Here is a 13294-nt window from a genome sequence, read left to right as displayed (position 1 = left end):
TATCATACTTTCCAGTTCACAGGTTTAACCTCTGTGTCACATCAGCTCCATGTTTGCATGAAGATGGACTTTGTCGATTTGTAGCGCGCACAAGCCCCTATACGTTTTCAAATCAAAGGATGGTACCTCCAGGGGCGGAGCCACCATTGGGCCAACGGGTTCAAAGAACCCGGGCTGCACCCAATCAGGGGCCGCGCCTCGCAGCCCCGACCCCCTCCCCCGCGTCTGACAGATGGGAGGGGTGCTGATTTAGCTCCTGAGTGGGGGCCACGCAGCCCCTGTCCGGGAGTTAAATGTCCGCTGTGTTCACGGCGCGGCCAGCAGCGGCTCTTCCCTGCCTTTAAGGCAGGGAAGAGCCACTCCTGGCTGCACTGCAAACGCATCGCCAGCCCAAATCTAACTCCCAAAGGGGCGGCGCAGCACAGTTAAATGGCTGGTGCTGCATTCACGGCGTAGCCAGGAGCAGCTCTTCCCTTCCGAATGCAGCGCCAGCCCCAGACTAGCTCCCGAAGAGGCCACGCGGCCTCTTTGGGAGTTAAATGGCTGGCGCTGTGAATGCAGCACCAGCCTGACACACATTCCCGAATGGAGCCGCGGGGCTCCGTTTGGGAGCCAGACCACACACACCCCGTGTCTGATATCAGATGTGGGGGCGTGGCTAGCTCCCGCGTCTGATGTCAGACGCAGGGGGCGGGGTGAGGGGGGCCGCCACGGCCACACACAGGCCACTGGCGGTCAGGCTCCGCGCCTGGGTACCTCTGATGTACTTGTGTTGCAAATTATTTAAACACGCAAAGGACTTTGATTATGTAAATATGACTTAAGTGAAAGCAAGCCTAGTTAGGGCAATGGTTCCATACACAAAGCAGAAAGCCACCCACCCAAACCCTAAGCCACAATGTATACGCTTGATCAAGGCCAAAATTTCTTTCGCTTGCTGTTTGCTCCTGCCTTCTCTCTGCCCTGGGTTGCTTCATCTCATTTCTTTTTGCTGCCTTTTCAGTATCCATCACTCAGAACCAACCTTTCCAATCTCACCTGTCACCTTAACCCACAATCCTTGCATGTTGGCAGTTCAGTGACCCAAAACCTGACTCCCCACAACACCTTTGGCTGACTCAGCCGGTGTGACACGTGCAGGAGGCTCACGCTATTTTGTGTGTTACTTGTTTATGAGTAAGCCTGGTGAACTGACCCCATTCACAAGAGAATGATACAAAAGGGGAAAACAAGAAGAGGAGGGGCATGTGTACACTGCACTGCACCAAGAAAATGCAGCTGCAGTGCATAAAGCAAATCACAGAGAAGCATAATCTGCTTTCACTGATACATTTGAGGATCTTAATTTGCAAGTAGAAGAGTGAGGCATCGGGAAGAGAACCCTCTGCCAAGCACAAAAATTGTGCGCCAGCATGTAATCCTCACAGCTCCCCACCTTGAACTTTAATACAGAAGCTGTCAATAGATTTCCATAAAATCATTTCTATGAATCAAGAGCTTCAATTTACAAACGAAAGCATTAGGAGCACCACAAAATATCCAATTGGGATATCAAGAGAGCAAGTAGAATTTCAACTGTTTAAAGGACTCTGATTTCTCAAATCTTTACACCAGGATTTTGACAGCTGATCTTGCTCATTTGAAGGTAACATGCACACTACTTGTCAGTAAGTGGCAATTTGCCATTATTAGGACAATAATTTGCAGGTTTCTATTTAAAATGCAGCAACAGTGTGCAAAATTAGCTATAGCCCTTCAGCTTTAAGAGAGTTTCATGACATTACCCTCAGGAGTCAAACAGCAACATGCAAGAGCAAATACTGGCTGCAAATTTTTAGAGACTGGCCCCGTTCAGATATAACGCCAAACCAGAAGTCAGTATTCAAGAGGTTTGAATTCGTGATCATCCAAAAGTGTGAAGCTGCAGTTTTGGTGAACTGCATGAAGCCCAACCGCAGCTCCATTTTTGCTCGCAAACTTGAATTTTAACTCTCGGTTTGTAGTCAGTTTCGCTGCTGAAACCTGAGGTTAGAAGGCAGCATTGTGTCACCTGAATTCTGCCGCCACAATAACCTGGGTTTCACAAGCAAGCTCCTCCAGCCAGCTCAGAGCAGCCCATGAATACATTCGTTCAAGGGTGGCCACGTTTCTCACTCTTGTCCCTCCTGTCACTTCTTTGCAACAGAGATACCACGCCCATGCAATTCCTGGATTTAAAAAAGGGACAGAACGACATTTAGAGCAGCATGCTCTAAATAAAAGAAAGAGAATAGATAAACGTGCAAGGAGCCCTTTCATTGACCTAACACCCAATCAAGCCCCCTTCCTGGGGGGCTCAGATGTTATCAATGAAGTGTAGTTTCTTTGGTCTTAGTGTGCACAAAGGTGTGGACATTAGACCGAGGGACATGCCCAAGAAGCCTGGGGGAAGACACCAGTTGCTAGACGGTGGAAGGGCCAGTGCTGGTCATCTGGTTCTCCAGGAACAGATCTTATTAACTTCCTAGAAGGATATATGTATGTTAAGGCAGGCAAAAGATCCTGGGGTTTGATTCACTGTAACCAAGGGTGCCACTAGGCTAAGCAGTGAGAAAGAACCAACATACTATTGTCCTTGTGCTGGCTTGCCAGCCAGGGGGTTATTCTTCTCATGAGGGGGCCAGTCCAATGGGGAAGACAGAAACACCAATGTGTTTCAGCTCTCTGACTGCACTCTTATGAGGTAAATCTTCCAACTATAGGATCCCCTGCTGTTGTTGAGGCCCTGGTGGCGCAGTGGTAAAACTGCCGCCCTGTAACCAGAAGGTTACAAGTTCGATCCTGACCAGGGGCTCAAGGTTGACTCAGCCTTCCATCCTTCCGAGGTCGGTAAAATGAGTACCCAGAAATGTTGGGGGCAATATGCTAAATCATTGTAAACCGCTTAGAGAGCTCCGGCTATAAAGCGGTATATAAATGTAAGTGCTATTGCTATTGTTGTGGGACTCCCAGCAGCAGTGGTTAACAAGGGAACTCATACTCCACACCTTCCCCCTTTTACAACAGTGGTGCACATGCTGGTAACCTCCAGGCTTGATTACAGCAATGCACTCTACATGAGGCTGCCTTGATACGTAGTCTGGAAACTGCAATTGGTGCAGAATGCTGCTGCCAGATTGGTCTCCAGGTTGTCCCGAAGAGACCATATTATTCTGGTTTTAAATGAATTACACTAGCTACCAACAGATTTCCGGGCAAAATACAAAGTGCTGGTTATTACCTATAAAGCCCTTAATGACTTGGGCCCAGGGTATTTAAGAAAACGCCTTCTTCGTTATGAACCCCACCGCCTATTAAGATCTTCAGGGGAAGTTTGGCTGAGGCTGCCACCGGCTCAGAGCCTTCTCTGTAGTTGCCCAAGAGCTGTGGAATGCACTTCCTGCTGAGATTAGAGCTGCTCCATCCTAGCTGACCTTTAGAAAACAGCTGAAGACACATTTCTACAGCCAAGCTTTTTAGCTATTTAGTAGTTTTTAGCTATTTTAAGTGGAACTTTTATATGTTTTAAATTGTTTTTTAAAAATTTCATTTTGTTTCAGTGTTGTAAACTGCCTAGACACTCCGGTAGTGAGCAGTATACAAATATGCTAAATAAATAAATAAAAACCCGGAGTGCATACGATCGGCACGTCCACTAGCGTGCCATGGAAATTAGGCACTTGAATTGTATTAGATGCCACTGCTGGATCTAGCCTATTTGCTTCCCCCGCACCACTTGCACACACATAAATGGACGTCTGCCATGTAAACTTATTCTTTGTCTCTCCAACTATTCCCATCCTTAATTACCTTCTCCCTTAGGTTTGCAAGCTTTCAGCACAGGAGTCAGGGACAGTGTTACAGTCAGGGTCAGTGTCTGAGCCCTTAGATTGGGTGAGATTTCAAAATCATAAGTATGCGACAACAAATATTTCTGCTTTTCAACAAAAGTCCCCAAAGCGGTTCACACAGATATAAATAAATGACTCCCTGTCCCCAAAGGGCTGACAATCTAAAAAAGAAACACCAGCAGCAGCCACTGGAGGGATGCTGTGCTGGGGATGGATAGGACCAGTTGCTCTACCCCTGCTCAACAAAGTGAATCACCACTTTATAAGTCGCCTCTTAGTTCAATAAGCAGCATGCTAATTGTGCATTACTCATGCATGTAGGGTTCCTGTAGAGTTCAGGTTACTGAAGCAGGCAACAGGAAGTGGTAATTAAGAACTGAAATACATAAGGTAAGTGCTGGGATCCTAAGCTTAGAAGAGCACATTAAGACCATAAAAGAAAGGGGAAAACATGTATCTAGCCTGAAATTGCTATGTAAAAAAAGAATACCCACAACCCAATTTTTAAAGCAGAAGGACATCTATTTCAGTGGATACTGATATGATTTGGAAACCACTAGGACGGAAGAAGTCAACCTGGAAAGCTTCTTAGCAAACCTTTAGGGGGAGAGAACAGTTTATTCTGTGGTTTTGCTTTTTGCCTTTAAGTCTTTGGGTCTTTGTTCTATTTGCTTACCTGCTACTGTGCCTTGCAACTGAAACCTGTTCAAGTGTATGCCTTGCCTGTATGTCAATGACTGCATTCTGCTTTTGTTATTCCTTGTTGTTAGCAATAAAAGTGGGGGGGGGGAATGGGGTTGAGGGTATTCCAATATTTCCATTAAAGAAGCCACATAAATTATTTTTGGCTGCAGAGGATTTCTACAGTAGGTGCAGTAGAAACCTGCTGTAGAAGGTGCAAATCGTCTTCTTGCCCCATACCACAGGTTGGCAAACTATTGAGAAGAAGCATTACAAGGACAAAAGGAAGATGGATCCAACAAGGCTGAGTCTGACTTTTTTTTTTAAAAAAAAAAACTTTTTCTTTCTATGACATAGCCGCTACATATTTTATCAGGGTGCTTGTGTTACCAACAATGGCAGCAAGAGAGAAAGAGGGTCCAACAACTAAAACCCTTACTCAGCTTTGATGGATTTATCTTCCTGCTACCATAATACTTAGTCATCAATCATTGCAGGATGGTTACTAATATCAACTTAAAAGAAGAGATGCTCTTCCTCTCTTTTCAAGCAATTGGTCAGCTAAACCCTTTTTTATTGGAAAGTTGCATAGCCATCACACACTCGGCTAGGGTTACTCTATTTCTTTTGTTTGTTTGATTTCAAGTCTCTGCTTTGATACAAGTCCCATCCTGAAGATTCATATCAGGCTCCCACTGTTTCCTGAAGGGAAAGATCACAGTTATCACTGCTTTCAAGAAGGGGCACTATTTCTACCTAGACTGGGGATGAAGTCTGGCCCATGGCAACCTTTAAAAAAAAAATCAAATTGCACTAAAAGCTTTACCGTATTTCAGTTTTAGGAAAAGAAAATATGTACATTGGAAGAGAGATTCTATACATTCAAGTAACATATCTCTTCTGGATTTTGTATATCATGTTCCAGCTCTGCCTGGGCACACATGCTCTGTGAGATCAAAGCTATTACTGCTTGACTTTGTTGTGGAATCTGACCACTTCCACGGGGATCTGTCTATGCATCAATGCATAGGGACGGACACACAGACACACTCTGTGCCGGGTGATCTCATAAGCTTACTTTCCTTAAAGAAAGTAGGCTAAAAAGGGACACAGCACATCATCAGATAGTTCTCCACCATGCCTCCTTTTTATGCTATATATCTTCATTACAATTATTTCTCTTCATTACCAGTATTTCTTTACTGTACTGTCCCATATCTTCACTTTCATATAGCACTACTTCTACTAATTCTAACATCCAAGTATCTAAGTCTGGTTTCTCATTTATGGAGTATCTGCCTCACAGCAACCAATGTTGCTTTTTGGATCCATTGCTTTGCTCTGTCTCTATGTTCTAAATAGTTAGGATCTATCCTAATATCAATAATCTGAAATAAAATACCCATATATTCTTCAGCCAGATCAATATATTTTTGACCTCTTCCCAGAATCTATTACACATTTCTAATGGGTGGACACACAATCTGAAGGAAACAATGGATCAAGAAAAGCATTTGTCATGAATGGTCATTCTGGTTATACATCCATAAAAATACAGAGCTACTAGAACATGCACAGTATTGAATTCTAGGATGTATGTTCTTGGCTATGGACAAGAACCAGCTCCTATCAACTGCCCATACTTTATGCTTAAGCCTTAAACTCGCCTTAGTTAAAGCCAGGCTAGATAACAAGTGGGTGAACCACTGCATTAAAAGGATATTAATCTAGTCTGTATGTTTCTGGACGAGTAAGAACTTTGAGGCAAAAGAGAAGTTTGAGTGCTTTTCAGTTTATACACATAATCATCAAATGGATGTGAAAGACTCATGAAACATGCAGCTTACTGGGAATTGAAAGGCATGGCCCAGTTGAGGCTAAACACTGTAAGAAGCAATGCACTCTTGAAAGACACAGGTACCAGTGGTCATTCTGGTGCCTACATACTCTTTGAAACAGGATGCACATATGTGAATGATACTTCAGTTATGAATAAACAGAGTCACAATACCCAGTACAGGAAACAGATCTATTGGAATAGCCAGAAGTCTACTCTAGGGAGATGCCCAGTGTTCAGATAAGTAAATGTGAAAAGCAGTCCCAAACAGGGCTGATTAAAAAAAATAGATTTTTAAAATTTAAAATGGATTCTTTTTTTAATGATTTTTTAGAAGAACCTAGCTCAAAGATATTCATCATGAATATCAATCATAACTTCTAATTATATTCTATGAACATGTTAACAGCAGTATATGGGGATGAAACATAACAGACCTGATTAGACCTATTTTGCAGGTGATGTACATGCAGCATGTATGTGCGCACACACACACTCAGCCCAGCCACTGCCCCACCCTCTCTAAAAGTGCAAAGACAAAGAAGGTCAATAAATGAATAAAGAACTTGCGGAGGATGGAGCAGTTCTGAGAAAGGAGGAAGAGTTTGGATATAAATGCCAGGGATAGGGGAGGGAATAAAAAGTGACAACAAAAGTGAACAGAACATATTCATGCAATCCTGAGGAAAACTTTTCAGAGTGTACACTGTAGAAAGGAAACCCCTATTATAGCAGCAGGCCATAAAAAGGGACCTCATTTGTGAACATTTTAATGAAGTTTTTGTACCTGTGGGTAAGACAGACATGCACAAAATGCGAACAGTGCAACAAATAAATGTAAGGCCTGGTTGCCCAAATGAAGCAGCATTATAGTATGAACCTACCTTCAAAAATGAAGCCTACATCAATCTCTGAATATGTATTAAGGTTATATTAGACAATAAGAATGTACTTTTACTAGAAAATGATGATTAAATAGAATCTTCCTTTCTAGTGATTTAGGAATCGTTGAAATAAAGTCCTTCTGTGAAGCGCAAGTGTCAAATATGCTAAATTACATTCCCTAGTTGTGACTTACAGGTATAAGCAGAGGCCAGAATGAATTCTACCCTTAAGAGGCTTGGTAGCCATATCTCCATCTGTTTCAGACATGACATAATCTGGATTCTGACTCACCTTTTAAAGTGATTTGCCAGGACTCCAATCAACTCCCCAATCCTGCTCTCATTGACTGGATGCACACTGAGGAGGCAGAAAATTAGGTCCTTGTTGTCTTTTGTGTGAAAGACTGCAAGCTGGTCTTTTCCATTGGAGATGCTCAATCCCGTCAACTGAACAAAGTGACAAGAGAAGGTTAAAGCTAATACTGTCCCATGCTGTTGTAGAGGTTTTGCAGAAGGACACAGACATGAACTAGAAGCAGCAACTGATATTTCCAAGTTTATAATGTTCTGACCCATTTATCTACTTTTAGGCTTAAGAAAATGTGCAAAAGCTCATTGCTTTCAAGAGGAAACAAGATTTCAAGTAAAGAGAGGAAAAGCAAAAATACAGAGGGTTTGTTTGTTTCCCCCCCTTAAGACTGCATATCATACAAAAGGCCCGTCAGATAACAATTATAAAAAGGCTACTAATTAGCCCAAGATTGGTGATAGAAAAATCTGTTTCTGCTTACAAATTGTTTTCCAGATCAGGGCCAATGTAGATAGTCATATGCGTAGAGAGTCATGATTGTTCTATGTTCCAAATTGTGCTCAGCACACACAGATTTTTCTCTAATAAATCAGGGAATAAACTAAGCAAGGGCTCACCAGGGCTTTGCCCCATAAATTCTATCCACTGCCACCTCTACAACAGGTGATGTTACAACAGTGACTTTGGGCATCCATACAGTTATTTCTATCACCCTTGAAAAATTGCAGCCTATTTCATATAACTAATAATAGAGGATATGAGTTCAGGGAGACTTGCGTGGTCCATTCCAAAAAATAAAAATAAAAATAAAAATCAACACTACAGGTGAAACTCGGAAAATTAGAATATCGTGCAAAAGTCCATTAATTTCAGTAATGCAAATTAAAAGGTGAAACTGATATATGAGACAGACGCATTACATGCAAAGCGAGATAAGTCAAGCCTTAATTTGTTATAATTGTGATGATCATGGCGTACAGCTCATGAAAACCCCAAATCCACAATCCCAGAAAATTAGAATATTACATGGAACCAAGAAGACAAGGATTGTAGAATAGAACAATATCGGACCTCTGAAAAGTATAAGCATGCATATGTATTCAGTACTTGGTTTGGGCCCCTTTTGCAGCAATTACTGCCTCAATGCGGCGTGGCATGGATGCTATCAGCCTGTGGCACTGATGAGGTGTTATGGAAGACCAGGATTCTTCATTAGTGGCCTTCAGCTCTTCTGCATGGTTTGGTCTCATGTCTCTCATCCTTCTCTTGGCAATGCCCCATAGATTCTCTATGGGGTCAGGTCAGGCGAGTTTGCTGGCCAATCAAGCACAGTACACTGTATACTTTTCAGAGGTCCGATATTGTTCTATTCTACAATCCTTGTCTTCTTGGTTCCATGTAATATTCTAATTTTCTGGGATTGTGGATTTGGGGTTTTCATGAGCTGTATGCCATGATCATCACAATTATAACAAATTAAGGCTTGACTTATCTCGCTTTGCATGTAATGCGTCTGTCTCATATAACAGTTTCACCTTTTAATTTGCATTACTGAAATTAATGGACTTTTGCACGATATTCTAATTTTCCGAGTTTCACCTGTAGATGCCATTTTGATCCCTGTTAACAGCTTAAAGTAAACAATTCTTCAGGCACAAACCCCAGGAACCATTCTTTAAATCTCCAAGCTATTGGTATATCAGTGCAGAGACAGACAGCTGGCTTGATGGCAGTTGCAATCAGGGGCATAGCTAGGGTAGAGGGGGCCCATGTTCACCCTTCTCTCTGGAGGCCCCTCGGAGTGAGGAAGATAATGAAGAAAATAGGGAGGGGTGGATCTGGGGGGCTCCAGGAGCTGGGGGCCCCGGGTTCTTTGAACTCATTCGCTCAATTATAGCTACACCCCTGGTTACAATCCATGCAGGAGGGGGTCCAATGGAAGTGCCCTCCTCTTTTGCTGGTATTAATGGCAGTTCTGGCTGTCTTGGTAACAGATCAAAGAGCAAGCCCTCCTTGGAAACCTGTACCAAGACCAATCCAGGAGCAGAGCTGATAACTATATCCATGTCAGTGGCGGTTATGGAAGATCAGAGCTGTTTCTGCATGACAGTTCTTCCCACACACAGCAGCTTGCTACCAGGGATGTGCACAAGCTGGTTCAGCGCCTCCTCTGGGAAGCGCTGAACCGGCTCGGGCGATGGCGTGCAAGCCAGATTAACTAGGCATGGAGCAGTTCCTTTAAGGAACTGGTAAGGGGCTCCTTACCTGCTCCTCCCCGCTGCTTTTTGAGGTGCGGCACCTGGTCCCCAACCGGCTGCATGGGGCTGCAGTGCTGTTCCCTGCTGCTTGTGTGTGGTATTGGTGCGCATGTGCGCTGGCCATGCGGGTGCCGACGCCACATGGAGGCTGCAGCGAACAGCGTCACAGCTCCACATGGCCAGTTGGGGACTGTATGCCATGCCTGGGCAAGCAGCAGGGTGGGGAGGAGCAGGTAAGGCGTTCCTTACTGGCTCCTTAAGGGAACCATTCCTCACCCCACCAGCCTGTGCACAAGCCTTTTTTCACCATAAATAGAAAACCACAGATTAATGCTGCCTCATGAACTTTAAATGAGGCAATTAAAAAATTATCTCTTTTTTTAAAGTTAGCAAATCAGTTTTTTAAAAAACCACTCAGCAATGGAAGGATATTAGAACAGAAATATCTCAATGCCTACTTCAGGTTAAAATAAAATTAAAATGGAATTCTGAAATGCTCTTAAGCATTGACAAAAGCATATTCAGATGGGAATTGCTAGCTACAGAGAATGGTTATAATTGGATTATCCTGGCTGCTAGTTTCTTCATGGAAGGTAAGAGAAACCTCAGCCTTCAAGACTGCCCTTTGTTTTAGCTTAAAAGGAAGAGTCTGTCTGCTTCTCTGAGACTTTTCAGCGCCTCACTGCCATTTTTCCCTTGCGAAAAGTGGAAATTAGAAGAACATTAAGACTTCTCATAATTCTCATAATTAAATTCTCATAATTCTCAAGGCAACAGAAAATAAAGTAATTCCAAAATAGGAACACAGAGGTTTAATTCCAAAATAGGAACACAGAGGCTGTTTTCTGGCTGCCACAGGCAGGCACAAGAGTCTGCTCAAGCTATACTGTATTCACCTCCGGCTTCTAACCAAGGGGAACAGGCCACAAGCTGGCATACCTTCGTCACAAGGTTCAGGGAGATCTTATGTTCAAATATGGGCACTTTTAATTTAGTCTGTTTCTTATTTCCAGAATAAGGGTGCTGGGAAAGGGTATGCATCAAAGTCTCAGCTCTAATTTTCTCTCTCCTTCCAGTTAGAACTTGGGGGGAAATATAACTTGAAGAGTAGAGTGGATCTTTCAAGGACCTTTTAAAAAAACAAACAGTTCTGCTTTCATGTATTTCTAAAAGCAAATATATCAGCTGCTTTAAAATATCTCAATTCAATACAAAGTCTACTCTCAGCCTTTTAATACTGAATCAATGAAGACATACATTGAAGAAGCACTATTTTTCTATGTGAAAGCAGAAGCAGGGCAAAAATATGGGATGAGGGCAAGCGTTATAAACATGACACAATGCATTATATATTGTATTTATTGTTGTACAAATTATACATATTTTGACTTTCAACCAAATAGCATAAACATTTACTTTCCATGTCAAGTTGAAACACTGTTCTGCCCAGTAATTACCAGCCTTGCTTTTGGAAAGTTCTGGGCACTTGGTCTTCAAATAGGTGGTCTTGCTCAGTGTCCCTACATCTGTACAGAGTCAGCTATCCTGAACGGCACAATTGCTTCCCTAAGCAGATATACATTTCATAATGCAAAAGGCACATGGGCTGTATTGCCAGAGATTTTGCTTCTGGGCAATAGAAAGGCAGTATTCAGTTGCATATATTTAAAGTTTTAATTGTTATGGCAACCTGTTAGTTTGTATACATACAAGCGTGAGAAAGCTGGAAACTTGATTTCATAAGCCTCCTCTCTCTTGGTGATTTAAGTAAATGATGATTTAAATTATTTAGAGTCCATTTTAGGGACTGCTCTGTGGCCGTGGGGGTGGCAAAGAAACATTTTTTCTCTGCCTCCATTGCATCTGCTCAGTGCAGACCAGCTGAACTGTTTCATGTAGCAAAGTCATTGCTCCGCATATCCTCCCAGGTAATGGGGGAGGAATAATCTACAGTCTGTTGTGATCAGTTTGCATGTCACTTTGCAGATAAAGTCACTCGCTTCCGTGCTGATTTGGACTCCAGAATTTTGGCAGTTCTGGCAGACGTGCCTCTGGTACCATCTGGTCCTATTGTGTTGGATTCTTTTCAGTTGGTGCAGCCTGAGGACATGGACAAGATCCAGGGCAGTGTGCAGGTGACATCATGCGCTCTTGACCCTTGCCCTTCATGGTTAATAAAAGCTGCCAGGGAGGGTACGGGCAGATGGATGGAGGTGATTATTAATGCTTCATTAAGGGAGGGCAGGATAACATCATGACTCAAGGTGGCGATAGTAAGACCATTATTTAAAAAGTCCTCCCTTGATCCCTCCAACTTGGACAACTATAGGCCTATTTCTAACCTTTCCTTTTGGGGCAAGGTGATAGAGCGTGTGGGTCTTGGATGATACAGATTATCTGGACCCTTTTCAATCTGGCTTCCGCCCCGGATATGGGACTGAAACTGCCTTGGTCGCTCTAGTGGATGACCCATGCTGTGAACTAGACATGGGGAGTGCATCCCTGTTGGTTCTGCTGGACCTCTCAGCAGCATTCAATACCATTGACCATGGTATCCTTCTAGACCACCTCTCAAGTATGGAAATTGTAAGTACAGCTTTGGAGTGGCTTCGGTCCTTTCTTGGGGGGAGGGTCCAGAAGGTGGTGCTGGGGGACTACTGCTCGACTCCATGGCCATTGGCATGTGGGATCCCACAGGGTTCGGTTTTGTCCCCCATACTGTTTAACATCTACATGAAACCACTGGGAGAGGTCATCCGGGGACTTGGACTGAGTTGTCAGCAATATGCAGATTTTTATTTTATTTTTATTTTTTAACATATTGTATCCCACTCTTCCTCCAAGGACCCCAGAGCGGTGTACTACATACTTGAGTTCCTCCTCAAAACAACCCTGTGAAGTAGGTTAGGCTGAGAGAGAAGTGACTGGCCCAGAGTCACCCCCCACATATAATGGCTGAATGGGGATTTGAACTCGGGTCTCCCTGGTCCTAGTCCAGCACTCTAACCACTACACCACGCTGGCTTTCAGCTCTGTCTCTCCTTGTCATCTGATCCTAGGGAGACAGTGGATGTCCTGAACCAAGGGCTGGAGGCTGTGATGGGTCAGATGTGGGCTAATAAACTGAAACTGAATCCAGACAAGACAGAGGTAATGTGGGTCAGTAGGAGAGCCAATCGGGATGAGGAGATCCTACTGGTTCTGGATGGGCTTGCACTCCCCTTGAAGGAGCAAGTACACAGTTTGGGGGTATTGCTGGACCTGGCTCTGATTTTGGAAGCTCAGGTGGAGGCGGTGGCCGGGGTGCCTTGGCACGGCTTCAGCTAGTGCACCAGCTGTATCCCTTTCTCAAGAAGGCAGATCTGGCCATGCCTTAGTCACACCACGGCTAGATTACTGTAATGTGCTCAACGTGGGGCTGCCCTTGAAGAATATTTGCAAACTGCCGCTAGTGC

At 43.6% G+C, this 13294-nt stretch overlaps 1 protein-coding gene across 2 annotated transcripts in view; it reads right to left on the bottom strand.

Moving 5' to 3' along the window:
- MYO1D (myosin ID) overlaps nt 1-13294 on the bottom strand; it is a 200481-nt gene that overhangs the window by 69455 nt on the left and 117732 nt on the right. For both annotated transcript variants that reach the window (XM_053264002.1, XM_053264003.1), the window contains exon 21: nt 7564-7718. In XM_053264002.1, the coding sequence (XP_053119977.1) occupies nt 7564-7718 (155 nt within the window). The remainder of the gene's footprint in view (nt 1-7563; nt 7719-13294) is intronic.

The sequence above is a fragment of the Hemicordylus capensis genome, chromosome 6, assembly GCF_027244095.1.
Source record: "Hemicordylus capensis ecotype Gifberg chromosome 6, rHemCap1.1.pri, whole genome shotgun sequence".
NCBI lineage: Eukaryota > Metazoa > Chordata > Lepidosauria > Squamata > Cordylidae > Hemicordylus > Hemicordylus capensis.
The sequence above is the reverse complement of the archived record's forward strand: the minus strand, read 5'-3'. Positions and strand labels throughout refer to the sequence as shown.